A 25,259-nucleotide genomic window follows, 5' to 3' on the forward strand; every position below is an offset into this window, starting at 1 on the left:
AACAGGGAAACAGTGCACCTCCGTTGCCCGCAATCCAAAGAGCCCTTCAGTTACACTCTGCTCGCTGAAACCAGCTATCAAGAGGACTCCTGTCCCCTCGACTCAATGTAAAAGCAGCTGCGGGAGAAATGTCACCTCCGCTGCTGCCACGTTGCAGGCAATGACCGCTGACCCAGGCGCTCAGAAAGTTGCGGTCATGAAGCTACAATATCCGTAGGTCTGATACAGCGGAGTCCCCTGAGAACAAGCTAATGCCACTTATTGCTCCCCAAATAACAATCCGTTGTGGAGGACTCACCACCACGGCGAATCTGAGCGGGTAGAATTACTTTAGTCAGGCTGCGGCCCACAACGGAAGATTCGGTCAAGATGCTTTATCTATGTGACTTATGCCGACATTCGGCCCGATTACTGCTCCCCTCGGTATGGTGTTGCAGCTAGTCGGTGTTTACAGCTTTTTATTCTCTTTTACATGGCTTGGGCAGGGTATTAGCTCCGGAGCTCTAAGCACACACGACCATTCTCCAGCACGGTCAGGCTCCGCCCGCATACTTTTGTTTTTACCATTTTGATGTATCTTCTAAAGCAGTTTTTGGTACAAAAGTTCTTCAGGCAGCTGTCTAGATTTGATTCTTCTGCTTTTGATTTAAGTTTTTTTTTTTTTTTAAGATAAACTTAATTATTGTGTGGATTTAATTTCTCAGTGGAAAAAGCTGTTATTTTATCCCTCCCTCTCTAGTGACTCTTCTTTGGACTTCCACATCTTGGGTATTTCTATTCCATACGTCACTAGCTCATGGACTCTTGCCAATTACATGAAAGAAAACATAATTTATGTAAGAAATTATTTCATCAGGTAAGAGTCCATGGGGCCCACCCTTTTCTTATGGTGGTTATAATTTTTTGTTTAAAAGCACAATTATATTTCCAGTTCCTCGTTTTGTATGCTTTTTTACTCCTTTTTGTTATCACCTTACTACTTGGCTATTCATTAAACTGAGTTGTGGTTTTGGGAAACTTTGCCCCCTCCTGGTAGGAATGTATATCCCATACGTCACTAGCTCATGGACTCTTGCCAATATGAAAGAAATTAATTTATCAGGTAAGTTCTTACATAAATTATGTTTTTTTAAAAACCGTGCACTGATTCATCAAACATGACATTCACTTTAATCCCTATCTGTGGTAAAGATGTTTTCCTCTCATCGACCTCTTAGAGTATGGTATTCTTTTCCTCTATGGAGGGTGGTTAAATTCCTTTCAAATGATACTTTTTATTCCTTTACAGTTAAACACAAAGCCGTTTTTATTTTAGCCTCCTAAAAACACAATTTCCACACTTGTATAAAAGTTTTCAGTAGGTAGGTTTTCAATTATTGAAAACAATGTCTCCTGTAAAAGTAGTAAATTTGTGTCTTGTGCTTGGAGGGACTGTTAGTGGCTGAGATCCAAAATGATCATAATTTAAATGTCTCCGTTATTCACACTGTTTATTGTCCTTTGAATTGTCCAAAGTAGATAACAGAAAGATTCCTTTCAATTTGAGTTTGCATTAATCCGAACTGTTCAAATTTTTCTGTCTCGCTGGACCGGAAGTGACGTCAAAAGTGGGCGTGTGTGTATGTATATATAAGTGTGTGTGTGTGTGTGTATCAGTCAAGTTGGACATTAAAAGTTATAGTTTATGCAAGTCCAAAGAGTACTTTTTTTCCTTCTTAATATGAGGTGAGTTCACGGCATCATTCCCTACTGTTGGGAAATACTGAACCTGGCCACCAGGAGGAGGCAAAGACACCCCAGCCAAAGGCTTAAATACTCCCCTTATATCCCAGTCATTCTTTGCCTTTTGTCACAGGAGGTTGGCAGAGAAGTGTCAGAAGATTCGGAGTAGTTCATTATGAAGGGTATCTGCCCTTCAAAATGGGACTGGAGTTTTAAGTAATCTTGTCAGCCTCTCAGTGAGAGCTTTGACAAATGTTAGTCTGGAGATGCAGGGAGAGTCTTTCTTCGAACGCATCCAGACTCGTGTTAACAGCTCCTAAGCAATCAGTGTTGAGTTTCACTGCCTGCTTCCATCTCTCAAGTCCATGTCAGGAGCGATGCTACAAGACTGTCAAACTTCAGAGGCTTTGTTTCTGTTCCATGGCATAGATTCCGGTAAGATTATTTTATTTTTTTATATACATATGATAACGCAAGAAGACAGGGTCACAGTGTGACTCCTTTTATCTGTATGTAATAAAGGGTTAATATATCCGGAAGGGGATTATTGAACAGTGGGGATTTTTTCACATAGCTTTATTTGATTATGCTGTGACATGTGTGAGATGAGGCTCAGGCAGATGTTGGAGCGTACAGGGTTTTCACTTTTGTTTTGGGAGCGTATTTTTAAATAATATAGCATTGCGCACCACGTGACCAGGTGTGGTCACACTTATTTCCTCACTGTGCGGTTTATCAGAGAAGAAGTGATTTCTCTGTTTGGCTTGGGTCATAGGAGGTGGTGAGTGCCTCAGCCATTGGGGGTATAAAGGTGCTGTTTTTTCTTAGTAATCAATAATCTACTTTGTTACGCAAGCTATGGAGGATTCTGATGCGTTAGAGGGTACTCCCTCTTTACCTAAGTCTAATACCTGTCTATTGTGAGGAGGCCACGGTATACCCGCCTGCTCAATTATGTTGCACATGTCTTGACAAAGTAATCATGTCAAAGAAAGTTAATATGTTTGATACCACTGAGCCGTCCACTCCGTGAGGTGCCCACCCTACAGTCATCTCCCAATACACATGCAGCTTCCCGTAGCACTCCTAATCCTCCATCTGGAGGGGCCATTTTACCTCCGTACTTTACTGAGCAGTTACAAATGGCAGTGTCTGCAGCCTTTAGTGCTTTACCTCGCCCTGCTAAGTGCAAGCGAAAGGTCAAATATTGCTATCCTTCCCAAGGGAAGCTTACTGGATTTATCTAATACAAGATTATCCAATGAAGAAGGCGCCTCTGATACTTCAGAGGGTGCTCTTTCTGGGTCGGAATCTGCTGGCTCTAAGCCTCTGGAGGTTCCAGAGCACAAGTTGCCTGAGGAACCTTTGATTCCTAAATTAGATAAGGTCTACAAGGGCAGGGTTGTACCACTAACTTTCCCGGTTGCCGTAAAGATGGCGAACATTATTAAGAATGAATGGGAGAGAATTGGTTCTTCATTTTCCCCTTTTAAAAAATTGTTCCCGGTCTCTCAATTAGAGTTGTGGGATTCCATTCCCAAGGTGGATGGCACTATCTCCACGCTTGCTAAACGCACTACTATCCCGCTTGAGGATAGGTCCTCGTTTAAAGAGCCCATGGATTAGAAGATAGAAACTCTGTTAAGAAAGATGTTTCAACATACTGGATATTTGTTTCGATCTGCAGCGGCTGTTGCTGGAGCGGCTACCTACAGGTGCAACTCCTTATCAGAGTTGATTGAGGTGGAGGGTCCCCTCGACGTGATCCAGGAAAGAATTAAGGCCTTAAGAGTGACCAATTCTTTTATTTGTGATGCAAATATGCAAATTATTCGCCTGAATGCCAAGGCTTTGGGTTTTTCTGTTCAAGCCCATAGGGCTTTCTGGCTGAAGTCCTAGTCTGCGGACATGACTTCTAAGTCAAGACTTCTTTCCCTCCCATTGAAGTGAAAAATTCTCTTTGGTCCAGGCCTGGACTCGATTATCTCCATGGTTACTGGAGGCAAAGGTGCCTTTTTACCGTAGGAAAAGAACAAGCCTAAAGGACAAGGTCCTAACTTTCGTTACTTTCATTCGGATAAATCCCAATGTCAGCAGCCCTCTGCAAAGCCAGAGCAATCCAAAGGGACTTTAAAGCCAGCTCAGTCCTGCAGTAAATCCAAGCAGAGCAAGAAGCCCACCAAGACAAAGTCGGCATGAAGTGGCGGCCCCTGATTCAGCTCTGGATCTTGTAAGGGGCAGACTGTCACTATTTTCAGATGCTTGGTTTGGGAACGTGCAAGACCCGTGGGTCCTGGAGGTCATCGCTCAGCGATACAAGATAAGCTTCAAGTCTCATCCCCCCAGGGGCAGATTCCTCCTCTCAAACCTGTCTTCAAGACCAGAAAAGAGAGAAGCTTTTCTGGGGTGCGTGAGGGATCTCTCCTCCCTAGGAGTCATTGTTCCGATACCTCTTGCAGAAAGAGGTCTGGGGTACTATTCAAACCTTTTTGTGGTCCCAAAAGAAAGAGGAAACTTTCCACACGATTCTGGACCTAAAATTCTTACACAAATTCCTATCTGTCCCCTCGTTCAAGATGGATACAATAAGGTCCATCCTTCCCTTAGTTCAGGAAGGACAGTTCATGACCATGATAGATCTGAAGGATGTTTACCTTCACATTCCAATACACAAGGAACACTTCAAGTTCCTAAGGTTTGCATTCCTGGACCAGCAATTTCAGTTTTTTGCACATCCGTTTGGTCTAGCTACTGCTCCAAGAGTTTTCACAAAGGTTCTAGGGGCTGTGCTTGCAGTGGCCAGAACCAGAGGTATAGCAGTAGCGCCATACTTGGATGATATTCTGGTTCAAGCTCCTTCCTGTCGTCTGGCAGTAGACCATTCGAGTTCTTTTCTTTTTCTTCTTCGATCTCATGGGTGGAAGATAAACTTAGAAAAGAGTTCTCTTATTCCCAGTACCAGGGTGGAATTCCGGGGTACTATAATAGACTCCATATCTATGAGGATATTCCTTACAGACCAGAGGCGTCACAAGCTAACTTCCGCTTGTCTTGCCCTCCAGACCTCCTTAAGGCCCTCTGTGGTTCGGTCTATTGGAGATGATTGGTTTCATGGTGTCCAGCATGGACATCATTCCCTTTGCCAGATTCCATCTCAGACCACTTCAGCTGTGCATGCTGAGACGGTGGAACAGCTATCATTTGGATCTGTCTCAACAGATTTCTCTGGACAACCGGTCGAGAGGATTGCTCTCCTAGTGGCTCTGTCCAAATCACCTGTCCCAAGTGACATCTTTCTTGAGACCATCCTGGGAGATTGTGACTACTGACGCAAGTCTATTAGGATTGAGAGCTGTTTGAGGTGCCAGGAAGGCACAGGGCCTGTGGACTCGAGTGGAATCCCTCCCCACGATCAACATTTTGGAACTTTGAGTGCTCTTTAATGCTCTGATGGCTTGGCCTCTTCTGGGTTTGTCCCAGTTTATCAGATTCCAATCAGACAACATAACCTCCCCCATCAGGGGGGAACGAGGAGCTCCCTAGCAATGAGGGAAGTATCTTGGATTCTGGAGTGGGCGGAGGCCCACAACTGCTCACTGTCAGCGATCCAGATTCCGGATGTGGTCAACTGGGAAGCGGATTTCCTCTGCAGACAATCTTTTTATCCGGGAGGAATGGTCTCTCCATCCTGAGGTGTTTGCGGAGATTTGCAACAGGTGGGGGACGCTGGAGATAGATCTCATGGCGTCCCAGCTCAATTCCAAGCAACCCAAATATGGGTCCCGGTCTCTCAAGGCTCACTGCGTGGAGATTGAACGCTTAGTCTTAGCCAAGAGAGGTTTCTCTGAGAGGGTTATTGACACTGATTCAGGCTCGTATGCCTATTACTTGTCGCATCTATCATAAGGTGTGAAGAGCGTGGTTTGGCCTGACATCAGGTTAAGGCTGCCAGGATTCTTTCCTTTCTCCAGGAGGGTCTGGAGAAGGGCCTTTCTGCCAGTTCCCTGAGGGGACAGATTTCGGCCCTTTCTGTTTTTTGCACAAGAGGCTCGCAGAGCTCCCTGACATGCAATCTTTCGTTAAGGCTCTGATTCGGATCAGATCTGTGTTTAGATCTAATGCTCCACCTTGGAGTTTGAATCTTGTTCTTAAGTTTTTACAACAGACTCCGTGTGAGTCTTGCAATATGAGCCTTCTTATCTGGTGTTCCACACTGATGAGGCTGTCCTACGTACCCGCTTGGGTCTTCTACCTAAGGTGGTGTCTGATCGTAACATCAATCAGGAGATTGTGGTTCCTTATGTCCTAATCCTTCTTCTTCGAAGGAACGTTTACTTCATAATCTGGATGTTGTTCGAGCTTTGAAGTTTTATCTTCAAGCTACCTAAGGCTTTTAGGCAAACTTCTTCCTTTTTTGTTATCTATTCCGGTAAGCCTAAGGGTCTGAAGGCTTCTTAGACTTCCTTATCTTTTTGGTTGAGGAGTGTTATACGCTTAGCTTACGAGTCAGCAGGACTTAAACCTCCTCAGAGGGTTACTGCTCATTCCACTAAAGAGGTGGCTTCCTCTTGGGCCTTTAAGATCAAGACTTCTATGGATCAGATTTGTAAGGCAGCTACCTGGTCCTCCTTGCATACTTTTTCCAAATTCTACAAATTTGACATTTTTGCTTCGGCTGAAGCAGCTTTTGGGAGAAAGGTTTTACAGGCTGTGGTGCCCTCAGATTAGGGTCCGCCTTTCCTTTACCCCTCCCGTTATCATTGTGTCCTCTAGAGCTTGGGTATAGTTTTTCCAACAGTAAGGAATGATGCCATGGACTCTCCTCATATTAAGAAGGAAAGCATAAATTATGCTTACCTGATAATTTCATTTCCTTCTGTATGAGGAGAGTCGTCCCCCCCCCCGTATACTCCGATGGGCGGACCAAAATTAGTTTTTCTCTTCCGGCACCATTTATACCCTATTTCTCCTACTGTTCCTTGTTCCCTTGGCAGAATGACTGGGATATGAGGGAAATAGGGGGAGTATTAAAGCCTTTGGCTGGGGTGTCTTTACCTCCTCCTGGTGGCCAGGTTCAGTATTTCCCAACAGTAAGGAATGATGCCATGGACTCTCCTCATACAGAAGGAAATTAAATTATCAGGTAAGCATAATTTGTTTTTTTCGCTTTGGGATATTGAAATTCATATATATGCAAATATATTTGTGATGCATATATAAATATGACTTGATTTGTGTATAGATGTGATTTATGTATTGATATTTGCTTTTTTGTTGCTTTTATTGTAGGATTATATTATGTAAGATTAAAGAGATAAGCAAGTTGATCCTTTTTTTTTTTTTTCTTTCAGGGGATGGTATATTAGACCTCTCTATAAAAAGAAATGTTGCAAAGGAAGAGCCCTCTAAATGGAACTGTTCAAAGCCAGGGTAAGAAGAATTAACAGTATTTTTGTGATCACAGAAATGTAGTGTGTGGTTTTTCTTTGTGTGTTTTTTTTTTTTAAAATCCTTTTTGATCTTTTGGATATGCTATTATCTTATGTAACTGTGTTTAGCTTTTCTCTATAATGTTCAAATTCACTAGTGTTTTGCTTCACCAGTATGTAAAGTATACTTGAAAATATGTTCCCACATGGATATATGTTGAGGTCTGACATCAAGCATGATATAAGATTACACCAAAGGTTATTTGTTACCATCCTTTGCGGATATTTAATTTAAGTATTATTTTTTAGCTTAAACCTAATTCATCAAAAACAATCTTTTAAGAGCCTTTTAATTAAGGGTTCTTTAAAATAATTTCTAGATTTTTCAATTCCTATTTCAGCTCCACTTCCTCCAAGTTTTCATTTATTATGTTACTATTTGCATTTTGTATTTTTTTAAGAATTTTAGTAAATGTGTTCAAAGTCTATAAAATATATACAGGCATACCTCGTTTTATTGCGCTTCACTTTATTGTGTTTGGCAGATATTGCTCTTTTAACAAATTGAAGGTTTGTGGAACCCTGTGTCGAGTAAGACTTTCGGCACCATTTTTCCAACTTATATAAACATATAAATGCACATGCATGGGGGGTGGGGGATATATATATATGTGTGTGTATGTATATGTAGGTATATATGTGTATGTGTGTATATATATAAGTGTGTGTGTATGTGTATATATATATATATATATATATATATTTCTTTTTTATGACACGATGAGTCCACGGATCATCTTAATTACTAATGGGATATTCACCTCCTGGTCAGCAGGAGACGGCAAAGAGCACCACAGCAGAGCTGTTAAATAGCTCCTCCCTTCTCTCCCACCCCAGTCATTCTCTTTGCCTACGTTAGTGATAGGAAGTGGTAAAGTGAGGTGTTAGAAAAGATTCTTCTATCAAGAGTTTATTATTTTCAAAGTGGTGCAAGATTGTGCTGCTTTGTTCTAGGGTGTAGCCGTAGTCCATATCGGTCTCTTTAGTAGAGCAGTGGTGGCTTTAGAGTAATGGGAACTTGTGGGACATAATTCTCACTGCGCCTTCTATATTTAATGCTGCCCTAATTTCCTATAGTCTGAGGGATATGTCTCGGTCTTTGGTTTCTTTACAGGTTGATGTGAGGAGGAGGACCTCTCAAACCTGTGAACTGCCTTACTGTCAGGCAGTAATAGGAGGTAAGTGCTACTTTTATTTTTCTGGGGCAGGAGACAACTCAGAAGAAAGTTAGCACATTGGATCTACCTTACAAATATAAAGGACTCAAGGCAATGGGGCACTTTATTGCTTATTAGATTTATTAGCAGGCACTGGGGCTGGTTAGAGCGCTTCACTTATGGCTACGGTGGGTTTTTTCTCTGAGGGGTTAACATGAATAGATTTCCCCGGGAGAAAGCATTTACTTTTGTCTACGCCCACGATGGGCGGATCTCACTGTCTGCGCACCACTTCTATGCGCTTCAGTCTGGGGGACATATCGAGTAGGATTTGTCTAGGCCTGTCTAGGAGTGCATGTTCCGTGCTAGACATGCGTTCCTAGTACCGGATTGTGACGAAGTTCCTTCTTGCACTGCAGAGGATCGTCTGCTGCGTAGAGGGAAGTCATTCATCTTTTGGCCAGTGAGGTAGGCGCCTCAGCAGTGTAGCTGAGGTTATATCTGTAATATCTTTTTCTTCTGTTAAGTGTGATCAGTCCACGGGTCATCATTACTTCTGGGATATTACTCCTCCCCAACAGGAAGTGCAAGAGGATTCACCCAGCAGAGCTGCATATAGCTCCTCCCCTCTACGTCACCCCCAGTCATTCTCTTGCACCCAACGACTAGATAGGATGTGTGAGAGGACTATGGTGATTTTATTTAGTTTTATTTCTTCAATCAAAAGTTTGTTATTTTTTAATAGCACCGGAGTGTGTTATTCCTTGTCTGGTGGAGTTTGAAGAAGAATCTACCAGAGTTTTTACTATGATTTTACCCGGAGTTGTTAAGATCATATTGCTGTTTCTCGGCCATCTGAGGAGAGGTAAACTTCAGATCAGGGGACAGCGGGCAGTTTAATCTGCAAAGAGGTATGTAGCAGTTTTTATTTTCTGACAATGGAATTGATGAGAAAATCCTGCCATACCGACATAATATCATGTATGTATATTTAACATTTGAGTATTCTGGGGAATGGTACTTCACTGGAATTACACTGTGTATATAAGACTTTAGCCTAATTGCAAAGCAACAGGCTTTTTAATAACTCTTAATTTATGTTAAACGTTTTTGCTGGAATGTAAAATCGTTTTCATTTTCTGAGGTACTGGGTGAATAAAATGTTTGGGCACTATTTTTCCACTTGGCAGTTGCTTGATCTAATTATGACAGTTTACTGATCTCTCTCACTGTTGTGTGTGAGGGGGAGGGACCTTTTTTTGGCGCTTTTGCTACGCATCAAAAATTTCAGTCAGAAGCTCATTGTTTTTTCCTGCATGTTCCGGTTTATCTCTACAGAACTCAGGGGTCTTCAAAGCTTGTTTGAGGGAAGTAATCTAACAGAGCTGTGAGATTGTAGTTGACTGTGATAAAAAACGTTTATTCTTTAACTTTTTTATGCCATCAGGGTTAGTTTTTCTTTACTAATGGGAACAAGCCTTTGCTAAATTGTGTTTTGTTTTTCAAAGTTTATTGATTTCAACTGTTATATATCTTTCAGTGCTTCTTAAAGCACAGTACGTTTTTTCATTGTGTTTTACTTGAATAATATTTCCAAGTTGCAAGTTTATTTGCTAGTGTGTTAAACATGTCTGATTCAGAGGATGAGACCTGTACTATTTGTGCCAACGCCAAAGTGGAGCCCAATAGAAATTTATGTACTAACTGTATTGATGCTACTTTAAATAAAAGTCAATCTGTACAAGTTGAACAAATTTCACCAAACAACGAGGGGAGAGTTATGCCGACTAACTCGCCTCACGTGACAGTACCTGCATCTCCCGCTCGGGAGGTGCGCGATATGGTGGCGCCCAGTACATCTGGGCGGCCATTACAAATAACATTACAAGATATGGCTACTTTTATGACTGAGGTTTTGGCTAAATTACCAGAACTAAGAGGCAAGCGTGATCTGGGGTGAGAACAGAGTGCGCTGATAATGCTAGGGCCATGTCAGATACTGCGTCACAACTTGCAGAACATGAGGACGGAGAGCTTCATTCTGCGGCTGACGGTTCTGATCCAAACAGATTGGATTCAGATATTTCAAATTTTAAATTTAAGCTGGAAAACCTCCGTGTATTACTAGGGGAGGTGTTAGCGGCCCTGAATGATTGTAACACAGTTGCAATACCAGAGAAAATGTGTAGGTTGGATAAATATTTTGCTGTACCAACAAGTACTGACGTTTTTCCTATACCTAAGAGACTAACTGAAATTATTACTAAGGAGTGGGATAGACCCGGTGTGCCGTTCTCACCCCCTCCGATATTTAGAAAGATGTTTCCAATAGACACCGCCACACGGGACTTATGGCAAACGGTCCCTAAGGTGGAGGGAGCAGTTTCTACTTTAGCTAAGCGTACCACTATCCCGGTAGAGGATAGCTGTGCCTTTTCAGATCCAATGGATAAAAAGTTAGAGGGTTACCTTAAGAAAATGTTTGTTCAACAAGGTTTTATATTGCAACCCCTTGCATGCATTGCGCCGGTCACGGCTGCAGCGGCATTCTGGATTGAGTCTCTAGAAGAGAACCTTAGTTCAGCTACGCTGGACGACATTTCGGACAGGCTTAGAATACTTAAGCTAGCTAATTCATTCATTTCGGAAGCCGTAGTACATTTAACTAAACTTACGGCTAAGAATTCCGGATTCGCCATTCAGGCGCGCAGAGCACTGTGGCTAAAATCCTGGTCAGCTGATGTAACTTCTAAGTCCAAATTACTTAATATACCTTTCAAGGGACAGACCTTATTTGGGCCCGGTTTGAAAGAAATTATCGCTGACATTACAGGAGGTAAGGGCCACGCCCTGCCTCAAGACAAAGCCAAACCTAAGGCTAGACAGTCTAATTTTCGTTCCTTTCGGAATTTCAAAGCAGGAGCAGCATCAACTTCCACTGCTCCAAAACAAGAAGGATCTGGTACTCGCTACAGACAAGGCTGGAGACCTAACCAGTCCTGGAACAAGGGCAAGCAGGCCAGGAAACCTGCTGCTGCCCCTAAAACAGCATGAATTGAGGGCCCCCGATCCGGGATCGGATCTAGTGGGGGGCAGACTTTCTCTCTTCGCCCAGGCTTGGGCAAGAGATGTCCAGGATCCCTGGGCGCTAGAGATAATATCTCAGGGATACCTTCTGGACTTCAAATACTCTCCTCCAAGAGAGAGATTTCATCTGTCAAGGTTGTCAACAAACCAAACAAAGAAAGAAGCGTTTCTACGCTGCATACAAGAACTATTGTTAATGGGAGTAATCCATCCAGTTCCACGGTCGGAACAGGGACAAGGGTTTTACTCAAATCTGTTTGTGGTTCCCAAAAAAGAGGGAACTTTCAGACCAATCCTGGATTTAAAGATCCTAAACAAATTCCTAAGAGTTCCATCATTCAAAATGGAGACTATTCGGACAATTTTACCCATGATCCAAGAAGGTCAGTACATGACCACAGTGGATTTAAAGGATGCTTACCTTCACATACCGATTCACAAAGATCATTACCGGTATCTAAGGTTTGCCTTTCTAGACAGGCATTACCAGTTTGTAGCTCTTCCATTCGGATTGGCTACAGCTCCAAGAATCTTCACAAAGGTTCTAGGTGCTCTTCTGGCGGTACTAAGACCGCGGGGAATTTCGGTAGCTCCGTACCTAGACGACATTCTGATACAAGCTTCAAGCTTTCAAACTGCCAAGTCTCATACAGAGTTAGTACTGGCTTTTCTAAGGTCACATGGATGGAAGGTGAACGAAAAGAAAAGTTCACTCGTTCCACTCACAAGAGTTCCCTTCCTGGGGACTCTTATAGATTCTGTAGAAATGAAGATTTACCTGACAGAGGACAGGTTAACAAGACTTCAAAGTGCTTGCCGCACCCTTCATTCCATTCAACACCCGTCAGTGGCTCAATGCATGGAGGTAATCGGCTTAATGGTAGCGGCAATGGACATAGTGCCATTTGCTCGCTTACACCTCAGACCACTGCAACTATGCATGCTAAGTCAGTGGAATGGGGATTACTCAGACTTGTCCCCTTCTCTGAATCTGGATCAAGAGACCAGAAATTCTCTTCTATGGTGGCTTTCTCGGCCACATCTGTCCAGGGGGATGCCATTCAGCAAACCAGACTGGACAATTGTAACAACAGACGCCAGCCTTCTAGGTTGGGGTGCCGTCTGGAATTCTCTGAAGGCTCAGGGACAATGGAGTCAGGAGGAGAGTCTCCTGCCAATAAACATTCTGGAATTGAGAGCAGTTCTCAATGCCCTCCTGGCTTGGCCCCAGTTGACAACTCGGGGGTTCATCAGGTTTCAGTCGGACAACATCACGACTGTAGCTTACATCAACCATCAGGGAGGGACAAGGAGCTCCCTAGCAATGATGGAAGTATCAAAGATAATTCGCTGGGCAGAGTCTCACTCTTGCCACCTGTCAGCAATCCACATCCCGGGAGTGGAGAACTGGGAGGCGGATTTCTTAAGTCGTCAGACTTTTCATCCGGGGGAGTGGGAACTTCATCCGGAGGTCTTTGCCCAAATACTTCGACGTTGGGGCAAACCAGAGATAGATCTCATGGCGTCTCGACAGAACGCCAAGCTTCCTCGTTACGGGTCCAGATCCAGGGATCCAGGAGCAGTCCTAATAGATGCCCTAACAGCACCTTGGGACTTCAGGATGGCTTATGTGTTTCCACCCTTCCCGATGCTTCCTCGATTGATTGCCAGAATCAAACAGGAGAGAGCATCAGTGATTCTAATAGCACCTGCATGGCCACGCAGGACTTGGTATGCAGACCTGGTGGACATGTCATCCTGTCCACCTTGGTTTCTACCTCTGAAACAGGACCTCCTGATACAGGGTCCTTTCAAACATCAAAATCTAACTTCTCTGAAGCTGACTGCTTGGAAATTGAACGTTTGATTTTATCAAGACGTGGGTTTTCTGAGTCAGTTATTGACACCTTAATACAGGCTAGGAAGCCTGTTACCAGAAAGATTTACCATAAAATATGGCGTAAATACCTATATTGGTGTGAATCCAAAGGTTACTCTTGGAGTTAGGATTCCCAGGATATTGTCTTTTCTACAAGAAGGTTTAGAAAAGGGTTTATCCGCTAGTTCATTAAAGGGACAGATCTCAGCTCTGTCTATTCTGTTACACAAACGTCTGTCAGAAGTGCCAGACGTTCAGGCTTTTTGTCAGGCTTTGGCGAGGATTAAGCCTGTGTTTAAAACTGTTGCTCCGCCATGGAGTTTAAACCTTGTTCTTAACGTTTTACAGGGCGTTCCGTTTGAACCCCTCCATTCCATTGATATAAAGTTGTTATCTTGGAAAGTTCTATTTTTAATGGCTATTTCCTCGGCTCGAAGAGTCTCTGAATTATCAGCCTTACATTGTGATTCTCCTTATTTGATTTTTCATTCAGATAAGGTAGTTCTGCGTACTAAACCTGGGTTCTTACCTAAAGTAGTCACTAACAGGAATATCAATCAAGAGATTGTTGTTCCTTCTTTGTGCCCAAATCCTTCTTCGAAGAAGGAACGTCTACTACACAATCTGGACGTAGTTCGTGCCCTAAAATTTTACTTACAGGCAACTAAGGAATTTCGACAAACGTCTTCTCTGTTTGTCGTGTACTCTGGTCAGAGGAGAGGTCAAAAGGCTTCTGCTACCTCTTTTTCCTTTTGGCTTCGTAGTATAATACGTTTAGCTTATGAGACTGCTGGACAGCAGCCTCCTGAAAGGATTACAGCTCATTCTACTAGAGCTGTGGCTTCCACTTGGGCCTTCAAGAATGAGGCCTCTGTTGAACAGATTTGCAAGGCTGCAACTTGGTCTTCATACTTTTTCCAAATTTTACAAATTTGACACTTTTGCTTCCTCGGAGGCTATTTTTGGGAGAAAGGTTCTTCAGGCAGTGGTTCCTTCTGTATAAAGAGCCTGCCTATCCCTCCCGTCATCAGTGTACTTTTGCTTTGGTATTGGTATCCCAGAAGTAATGATGACCCGTGGACTGATCACACTTAACAGAAGAAAACATAATTTATGCTTACCTGATAAATTCCTTTCTTCTGTAGTGTGATCAGTCCACGGCCCGCCCTGTTTTTAAGGCAGGTAGTTATTTTTTAAATTATACTCCAGTCACCACTACACCCTTGGTTTCTCCTTTCTCGTTGGTCCTTGGTCGAATGACTGGGGGTGACGTAGAGGGGAGGAGCTATATGCAGCTCTGCTGGGTGAATCCTCTTGCACTTCCTGTTGGGGAGGAGTAATATCCCAGAAGTAATGATGACCCGTGGACTGATCACACTACAGAAGAAAGGAATTTATCAGGTAAGCATAAATTATGTTTTTGTGTTTTGACTAGTTTACACAGACTGCAGTAAAAAAAAACGTTACTGTTTGAATTTAAAGAGACAGTAACGTTTTTTGAGATTAATATTTTTAGTAATTTTTAAGATCTGTATTTGATTTTTTGCTAAGTGTGAACCAGTATGGATCAAGGGACTTTGCAAAATGTTCCTTGCTCTTTGATTTTTAATGCCATTGTGGAACCACCAATACCTTTCTGTCCTTCATGTATTGAGAGGACATTAAGTTATAAGGAAAAAAAAAATTCTGAGCCAACTTCTAAAGCGGATGTTGTCCAGGAATCTAATGATGAAGTACAATATATGCCGCAGCTCTCGCCTCAAGCGTCCCACGTTTTACCGCCCTCACAAGCAGTGCCCTGCACCTCATCTCTAGCTCCCGCTGGAGTTACTTTAAGGGACATCGCATCTCTCATGTCTAATACAATTTCTGATGCTCGGTCTGCTTTCCCAATTTTGCAGGGAAAGCGTAAGAGGAAGATCAGACACTCGGTAAGCGAGGTTTCAGATGCAATCATTGTGGTTTCGGAGGTCTCCTCTCAGAAGCCTGAGGAGGAGGATGCCGTGGTAGCATCTGAAGGTGAAATTTCAGATTCTGAAAGTGTAATTCCTCTTGCTGATACTGAGGTTGTATTTTTTAGATTTAAGCTAGAGCACCTCCGGCTATTACTTAAGGAGGTTTTAGCTACTTTAGATGACAGCGACTCCACGGTAGTGGTTGTTCCTAAGAAGTCCAGTAAGCTGAAGAAATATATTAAAGTTCCTTCATCGACAGACGTGTTTCCGGTCCCTGACTGAGCTTCTGAGATTATTACTAAGGAGTGGGAGAGACCGGGTATTCCTTTTTCTCCATCTCCTATTTTTAAAAAGTGGGAGAGACCGGGTATTCCTTTTTCTCCATCTCCTATTTTTAAAAAGATGTTTCCCGTAGCCGATTCTATCAGGGAGGCTTGGCAAACAGTGCCCAAGGTGGAAGGGGCTATTTCCACCCTAACTAAGAGAACTACTATTCCCATAGAGGATAGATGTGCCTTCAAAGATCCTATGGACAAGAAGTTAGAGGGTCTACTCAAGAAGATGTATGTGCGCCAGGGCCTGCAATGGCAGCCAGCTGTGTGCATTGCTACTGTCACTAGTGCAGTGGCATATTGGTTTGATGCACTGTCTAATGCTATCAGGACAGAGACTTCTTTGGATGAAATCCAAGATAGGATAAAAGCTCTTAAATTGGCTAATTCCTTTATTATGGATGCCTCCCTTCAAGTTATCAAACTGGGAGCCAAGATTTCGGGGTTTTCTATTCTGGCCCTCAGAGCCTTATGGTTGAAGCCTTGGTCTGTGGATGTGTCCTCTAAGTCTAAGCTTCTAGCTATTCCTTACAAGGGGAAGACCTTGTTTGTACCTGGGCTAATGGAAATTATCTCTGATATCACGGGAGGTAAGGGTCATCTTCTCCCTCAGGATAAGAGAAACAAGCAGAAAGGACAAGTAATTTTCGTTCCTTTCGAAATTTTAAGGGAAATTCTTCCTCTTCCTCCTCTAAGCAGGAACAATCTAAACCTGCATGGAGACCCAACTAGTCTTTGAATAAGGAAAAACAAGCCAAGTAGCCGGCTATTGAATCCAAGACAGTATGAAGGACATGCCCCCGATCTGGCACCAGATCTGGTAGGGGGCAGACTTTCCTTCTCTCAGGCTTGGGTTCGGGATGTTCAGGATCCCTGGGCAATAGAAATAGTGTCCCAGGAGTTCAAAAGTTTTCCTCCCAGAGGCAGGTTTCTACTTTCAAGATTATCTGCAGACCAGACAAAGAGAGAGGCGTTCTTACACTGCGTAAGAGACCTCTCTGCCCTGTTAGTGATTGTTCCCGTACAGGAACAGGGTCGGGGTTTTTGTTCCTATCTGTTTGTGGTTCCCAAAAAAGAGGGAGCCTTTAGACCAATTTTAGACCTCAAGAGTCTAAACAAATTTCTCAGGGTACCGTCCTTCAAGATGGAAACTATTCGTTCCATTCTTCCCTTGATCCAGGAGGGTCAATTTATGACCACAGTGGATTTAAAGGACGCGTAACTACATGTTCCTATTCACAGGGATCATCACAAGTTCCTAAGGTTTGCCTTCCTGGACAAACATTTCCAGTCTATGGTTCTTCCTTTTGGTCTGGCCATAGCTCCCAGAGTTTTCACAAAGGTTCTGGGATCGCTATTAGTGGTGCTTCGGTCACCGGGCATTGCAGTTGCACCCTATCTGGACGACATCCTAGTCCAGGCGCCATCCTTTCAACAAGCAAGATCCCACACCGACATGGTGTTCTTTTCTTCGATCTCACGGGTGGAAGGTAAATTGGTTCCAAATACAAGGGTAACTTTCTTAGGAACCATAATAGATTCCCTTTCTATGAAGATTTTTCTGACAGAAGTCAGGAAATCAAAGATTATCGATACTGGTCTAGTCCTTCAGTCCACTCCTCGGCCGTCAGTGGCTCAGTGCATAGAAGTAATCAGGCTGATGGTGGCGGCAATGGACATCATCCCGTTTGCTCGGTTCCACCTCAGACCTCTGCAGTTAAGCATGCTCAGGCAATGGAACGGAGATTGTGCGGACTTGTCTCCTTGAATACTTCTGGAGCAGGAGACGAGGGATTCTCTGCAATAGTGGTTGTCTCTGAATCACCTCTCCCAGGGAATCTGCTTTCTTTCATGTAATTAGCAAGAGTCCATGAGCTAGTGACGTATGGGATATACATTCCTACCAGGAGGGGCAAAGTTTCCCAAACCTTAAAATGCCTATAAATACACCCCTCACCACACCCACAATTCAGTTTTACAAACTTTGCATCCCATGGAGGTGGTGAAGTAAGTTTGTGCTAGATTCTACGTTGATATGCGCAGCAGGCTGAAGCCCGGTTTTCCTCTCAGAGTGCAGTGAATGTCAGAGGGATGTGAAGAGTATTGCCTATTTCTCCAACATTGGTGTCCGGTCCACGGCGTCATCCTTGTGGGATATTCTCTTCCCCAACAGGAAATGGCAAAGAGTCCCAGCAAAGCTGGTCACATGATCCCTCCTAGGCTCCGCCCACCCCAGTCATTCTCTTTGCCGTTGCACAGGCAACATCTCCACGGAGATGGTTAAGAGTTTTTTGGTGTTTAAATGTAGTTTTTATTCTTCTTGGGAACAATAATAGATTCCTTAGAAATGAGGATTTTTCTGACAGAGGTCAGAAAATCAAAACTTCTAAGCTCTTGTCAAGTACTTCATTCTGTTCCTCGTCCTTCCATAGCGCAGTGCATGGAAGTAATAGGATTGATGGTTGCAACAATGGACATAGTTCCTTTTGCACGAATTCATCTAAGACCATTACAACTGTGCATGCTCAGACAGTGGAATGGGGATTATACAGACTTGTCTCCAATGATTCAAGTAGATCAAAAGACCAGAGATTCACTCCGTTGGTGGCTGACCCTGGACAATCTGTCACAGGGAATGAGCTTCCGCAGACCAGAGTGGGTCATTGTCACGACCAACGCCAGTCTAGTGGGCTGGGGCGCGGTCTGGGAATCCCTGAAAGCTCAGGGTCTATGGTCTCGGGAAGAGTCTCTTCTCCCGATAAACATTCTGGAACTGAGAGCGATATTCAATGCTCTCAGAGCTTGGCCTCAACTAACAAAGGCCAAATTCATAAGGTTTCAATCAGACAACATGACGACCGTTGCATATATCAATCATCAGGGGGGAACAAGGAGTTCCCTGGCGATGAAAGAAGTGACCAAGATAATTCAATGGGCGGAGGATCACTCCTGCCACTTGTCTGCGATCCACATCCCAGGAGTGGAAAATTGGGAAGCGGATTTTCTGAGTCGTCAGACATTCCATCCGGGGGAGTGGGAACTCCATCCGGAAATCTTTGCCCAAATAACTCAATTATGGGGCATTCCAGACATGGATCTGATGGCGTCTCGTCAGAACTTCAAGGTTCCTTGCTACGGGTCCAGATCCAGGGATCCCAAGGCGACTCTAGTAGATGCACTAGTAGCACCTTGGACCTTCAACCTAGCTTATGTATTCCCACCGTTTCCTCTCATTCCCAGGCTGGTAGCCAGGATCAATCAGGAGAGGGCCTCGGTGATCTTGATAGCTCCTGCGTGGCCACGCAGGACTTGGTATGCAGACCTGGTGAATATGTCATCGGCTCCACCATGGAAGCTACCTTTGAGACAGGACCTTCTTGTTCAGGGTCCATTCGAACATCCGAATCTGGTTTCCCTCCAACTGACGGCTTGGAGATTGAACGCTTGATTTTATCAAAGCGTGGGTTTTCAGATTCTGTAATAGATACTCTGATTCAGGCTAGGAAGCCTGTAACTAGAAAAATTTACCATAAAATATGGAAAAAATATATCTGTTGGTGTGAATCCAAAGGATTCCCATGGAACAAGATAAAAATTCCTAAGATTCTATCCTTTCTACAAGAAGTTTTGGAGAAAGGATTATATGCAAGTTCTCTAAAGGGACAGATCTCTGCTTTATCTGTTTTACTTCACAAAAGACTGGCAGCCGTGCCAGATGTTCAAGCATTTGTTCAGGCTCTGGTTAGGATCAAGCCTGTTTACAGACCTTTGACTCCTCCCTGGAGTCTAAATCTAGTTCTTTCAGTTCTTCAAGGGGTTCCGTTTGAACCTTTACATTCCATAGATATTAAGTTTCTATCTTGGAAAGTTTTGTTTTTAGTTGCAATTTCTTCTGCTAGAAGAGTTTCAGAGTTATCTGCTCTGCAGTGTTCTCCGCCCTATCTGGTGTTCCATGCAGATAAGGTGGTTTTGCGTACTAAGCCTGGTTTTCTTCCGAAAGTTGTTTCTAACAAAAATATTAACCAGGAGATAGTTGTACCTTCTTTGTGTCCGAATCCAGTTTCAAAGAAGGAACGTTTGTTACACAATTTGGACGTAGTCCGTGCTCTAAAATTCTATTTAGAGGCTACTAAAGATTTCAGGCAAACATCTTCCTTGTTTGTTGTTTATTCTGGTAAAAGGAGAGGTCAAAAAGCGACTTCTACCTCTTTCCTTTTGGCTTAAAAGCATTATCCGATTGGCTTATGAGACTGCCGGACGGCAGCCTCCCGAAAGAATCACAGCTCACTCCACTAGGGCTGTGGCTTCCACATGGGCCTTCAAGAACGAGGCTTCTGTTGACCAGATATGTAAGGCAGCGACTTGGTCTTCACTGCACACTTTTGCCAAATTTTACAAATTTGATACTTTTGCTTCTTCGGAGGCTATTTTTGGGAGAAAGGTTTTGCAAGCCGTGGTGCCTTCCGTTACCGTTGATTTGCTCCCTCCCTTCATCCGTGTCCTAAAGCTTTGGTATTGGTTCCCACAAGTAAGGATGACGCCGTGGACCGGACACACCAATGTTGGAGAAAACAGAATTTATGCTTACCTGATAAATTACTTTCTCCAACGGTGTGTCCGGTCCGCGGCCCGCCCTGGTTTTTTAATCAGGTCTGATGAATTATTTTCTCTAACTACAGTCACCACGGTATCATATGGTTTCTCCTATATATATTTCCTCCTGTCCGTCGGTCGAATGACTGGGGTGGGCGGAGCCTAGGAGGGATCATGTGACCAGCTTTGCTGGGACTCTTTGCCATTTCCTGTTGGGGAAGAGAATATCCCACAAGTAAGGATGACGCTGTGGACCGGACACACCGTTGGAGAAAGTAATTTATCAGGTAAGCATAAATTCTGTTTTGAATACAATGGTCTTCCTCTAGGGGATCTATTTCATAGGTTCTCTGTTATCGGTCGTAGAGATTTCTTCTCCTACCTCCCTTTTCAGATCGACGATATACTCTTATATACCATTACCTCTACTGATTCTCGTTTCAGTACTGGTTTGGCTATCTACTATATGTAGATGAGTGTCCTGGGGTAAGTAAGTCTTATTTTTTGTGACACTCTAAGCTATGGTTGGGCACTTTATATGTAAAGTTCTAAATATATGTGTTTAAACTTATATTTGCCATGATTCAGGATAATCAGTATTCCTTCATTCAGACTGTCAGTTTCATTATTTGGGATAATGCATATGAATAAATATTTTTTCTTACCTTGAATATTTTCAATTGACTATTTTTCCCTGCGGGCTTTTAGGCTCGCGGGGGCAGAAAATGCTTCATTTTATTGCGTCATTTTTGGCGCAAACTTTTTTGGCGCAAAATTTGGTCATTTCCGGCGCCGTAGTTGTCGCCGGAAGTTGTTTGTAGTTCCGTCATTTTTTTGACGCATGTGTATTCAGAGGTTTTAAAATGTGGGCGTCGGTTTCGGCGTCAGAGGATGTGGCTTCATACTTGGCGCCAAAAGATATGGGCGTTGTTCTTAACGCCAATAATGTGGGCGTCATACTTTGCGCCAAAAATGTGGGCGTCTTTTTTGTTCCACTTTTTCTCACATTATTTAAGTCTCATATTTTTGCTGCTTCTGGTTGCTAGAGGCTTGTTTGTTTTGCATTTTTCTCCCATTCCTGAAACTGTCATTTAAGGAATTTGATAATTTTGCTTTATATGTTTATATGTTGTTTTTTTCTATTTCATATTGCAAGATATTTCACATACTGTTCCTGAATCAGAAAATGCTAACGGATTCCTGTTGACTGATATCAGTTCTACCAAAGCTAAGTTCATTTATTTTAATGTTATGAATGTTTATCTTTAGCTATGGTTTGTAATAAGTTATCATGATAAACTTTTACATGCAGAATCTATTAGTATTTATGCTTCATATATTGCTATTCTTTTTACATCTTTTGTACAAGATATACTTAGAAATTTATAAGAATATTTTTCTGATTCTATGTTAAAGGCTTTGTCTGACATCCCGCCTTTTAATAAAATTTTTAGGTATTTTTCAAACTTCTTTTTTAGTTGATGAAGTTTCAAATGACCAACAACATACTGAATTATCCTTCTCTGATGGAGTTTTTTCTCATTTAGAATTTTCTTCATCAGATATTGACACGAACAAATCTACTTTTTTATTTTTATTAGAGTACATTTGTTCTTTGTTGAAAAGGTGTTGATTATTTTGGATATTGAGGTAACTAGTTCTTTTTCAAGACTAGCTAACATTTTATTTCTGCTTATTAATCTTCTGTGTTTTCAGAGGTTTTTTTTCCAGTTCCTGATACTAGGGAATGGAATAGGCTGAGAATTTTCTTTTATTCCTTTTTCAAGGTTTTTAAATTATATTCTTTGCCCGCAATTAGTTTTCAGTTTTGAGGGTTCCCCAAATTAATGGGGCTATCTCTACTCCTGCTAAATATGCTATTGTTTCTATAGCAAAATAGTATTTATTTTTTTCCTTCAGATGGTTGTATCTTATTTAAGGAAAATTATTTATTTTCAGGTACTTTTCTTGGACCTGTAATTTATTTGGATGATGTTGCAATTGCTTCATTTTTCTGTTTGGATACTTTAAGATCAAGTATCGGATTATGATTTATTTAGCATTGTTAAAGGGACAAAATCTACTACTCATTTGAAGTTCAGACTAAGTGCTATTGCATTGTCTTGTTATCTTGCATTTGTTGGTTATCCAAGTCCAAGTGTGTTGACTGGTCCTTTAACTTGATTAACATGCTAATAATTTCATTTGTATCTTCATTTTATTGAATATTTTCGCAAATGAGGTTTAATCTTTGTCATTAGCTGTTTTAGCTAGAAGAATTTTGTGATTTCTTAAAATCTATATTTCTTTTTTTTCCCCAAGATAATCAATTATTTGGTTCATAATTGGATTCAATTCTTAACTGTTACTCTGGGCTTCAAGATTGAGTTCTAAGACTAAAGCTTTAAGCTTATATTAATTTTGTTGTTCTTACTACGGAACGAAATCCTAATTTCTTACCCAAGTAACATGTTTTTAATTGGAAGTTTTTTTCAGTTCAAAGTCAGCTCCCTAAATTTGCATATATGTGCCGTATTCCAGCTTGGCTGGTAAAGTGCAGGTTAAAGTGCATGTAAACTCACCGATACTCAACATTCACAAACGTTTCATCATAAAAAAATAGCATAAGTTTAATTCATGAATTTACTAAAAACATAATATAATACCGATTTATATACCTATCTAACTCTCAAAGTCTCGATTTCTCCCTCCGCCCGCCATTTTGTTCCGCTTTCTTAACATTGATTGACATTTGCCTAAACTAATAATGTGGCGTACCCCGTGGCGTCCAGCCCCCTTTTATTTACGTCATTTTCAATCTCTGCGCATGCGTCTTTTATATGCGCATGCGTATAACCACTTGAGCTGTCTTTCTAAGCGATGCGAGTTTAGAAACGCAGGCGCGATTCAGAAAGTAAATATCAAACGCATGCGCATATTCGGGACTAAATTAGAAACGCATGCGCACAAAAGGGAGCCGTCGTGAACGCGCAAGGGTAATACGTCATAGAGCGGGCGGGACCGCTCTAGTCGTTATGCGTTGAAAAGAAAGGAAGTTATGGATGGGAGGAGCGCAGCATGAAAACGGAGCAAAGTTACTAACGTAATTATTACTTTATATGTTCAATATATATAAAAAAAAATATGCGGTATTGATAATGGAGTGCATAAAAACAGATTTTGATGGTCAATATGTAAAAAATTTACTTCCACTTTAAGACTTTATTGAAATTTGTTTGGTTCTATTCGGTCCAAATTTCTTCGATTTTGGGTACAGAATAAGATTCAGAGTAAAACCGTCTGTGAGAAGTCTTTTTTTCTCTATTATATTCCAGCTATTCCAGTAAGGCTAACACTTTCCTTAAGTGTGTTTCAGACCTATATATTTTGGGTATTGGTAAAGCGCGGCTGGTCACCCGTTGGGGCTCAAGCGCTGCTCAGACCTGGAGTTTTCTGGTGTATTTATTCCAGTTCCATTTTTAGGAAATGGGTTTTATTCAGGACTAAACATTGTTCTAAAGATAGAAAATCTTTTTGAATTTTCATATAAGTATACCATCTTTTAGAATGGTGTTTATATGGTCTATTTTGCCTTTTTTGGTCAGTGATGCATTATTTGTTTACAATAGATACAATAGATGCATATCTTCTGTTTTCATTTCAGATTATTTTTATTTTCTGAGATTCTCTTTTTTGACAAGCATTACCAATTTGTTGCTTTTCCTTCTGGTCTAGCGACAGTTCTAAGAATCTTTTCAATGTTCCTTATTTGGACAGTCTCGTGTTACTGGCTCAGTCTTTTCGTTCTGCGGAATCTCATACGATTCACTTTGTTGTTTCTTCAAAACATGGTTAGAGGTTCTTTTTATCAAAAGCTCCTTGATTCCTCACACAAGGGTCACCTTTTTTAGGTTTCCAGATAGATTGTGTCAATGTCTTTGTCTCTAACAGACAAGTGACAATTTTATTGGGTTCCGTTTGTCGGAATCTTCAGTCTCTATTATTTCCTTCAGTTGCTATATATGCATTGAAGTTTTAGGTCTCATGGCTGCAGCATTGGATTCAATTACCTTTGCTCATTTTCATAGGAAACCTTTTCAGTTTTTTATGCTGAATAATGGTGCAGGGATTCTAGGATATCACTTTTTATATCTTTGAATCCTAATGTTTATCTATCTTTGATTTGGTGGTTAAGTTCATCATCATTTAGTTCTACAGGTCTCTTCGGTTCTTGACCATGATCTTTACAGATGCGAGTCTTTCAGGTTGGGAGGCTGTCTGAGGATCTCTGTCAGCACAAGGGGTTTGGAAATCTCAGGAGGCGAGATTACCACTCAACATTTTGGAACTCCGTGCGATTTTCAGAGCTCTTCAGTTCTGGCCTCTTCTGAAGAGAGAATCGTTTATTTGTTTTCAGTCAGACAATGTCACAACCGTGGCGTATGTCAATCATCAAGGGGGGACTCACAGTCCTCAGGCTATGAAAGAAGTATCTTGCATACTTGTATGGGCGGAATCCAGCACAAACTTACTTCACCACCTCCATGGGAGGCAAAGTTTGTAAAACTGAATTGTGGGTGTGGTGAGGGGTGTATTTATAGGCATTTTAAGGTTTGGGAAACTTTGCCCCTCCTGGTAGGAATGTATATCCCATACGTCACTAGCTCACGGACTCTTGCTAATATGAAAGAAATGAATTTATCAGGTAAGTTCTTACATAATTTATGTTTTTGCAGACCATCTTGGGTGATTGTGACAACAGACGCCAGCCTTCTAGGGTGGAGAGCAGACTGGGGCTCCCTAAATGCTCAGGGAGTTTGGACTCTGTTCTTCCTATAAACATTCTGGAGCTGAGAGCGATCTTTAATGCTCTTCTGGCCTGGCCCCAGTTGGCCTCGTCCGGTTTATCATGTTCCAGTCGGACAATATAACTTCAGTGGCTTACATCAATCATCAGGGAGCAACAAGGAGTTCCTTAGCGATGACCGAGGTAGCCAAAATAATCCACTGGGCGGAAGCCCACTCTTGCTGTATGTCGGCGATCC

General features: G+C 42.2%; 1 protein-coding gene across 2 annotated transcripts in view; it reads left to right on the forward strand.

The window, feature by feature from the left end:
- The window catches only part of LCORL (ligand dependent nuclear receptor corepressor like), a 675,371-nt gene that overhangs the window by 371,968 nt on the left and 278,144 nt on the right, over nucleotides 1–25,259 (forward strand). For both annotated transcript variants that reach the window (XM_053704102.1, XM_053704103.1), the window contains exon 6: nucleotides 7,074–7,152. In XM_053704102.1, coding sequence (XP_053560077.1) covers nucleotides 7,074–7,152 — 79 coding nt within the window. The remainder of the gene's footprint in view (nucleotides 1–7,073; nucleotides 7,153–25,259) is intronic.

The sequence above is a fragment of the Bombina bombina genome, chromosome 2 (assembly GCF_027579735.1).
Source record: "Bombina bombina isolate aBomBom1 chromosome 2, aBomBom1.pri, whole genome shotgun sequence".
In the NCBI taxonomy this organism is placed as follows: Eukaryota; Metazoa; Chordata; class Amphibia; order Anura; family Bombinatoridae; genus Bombina; species Bombina bombina.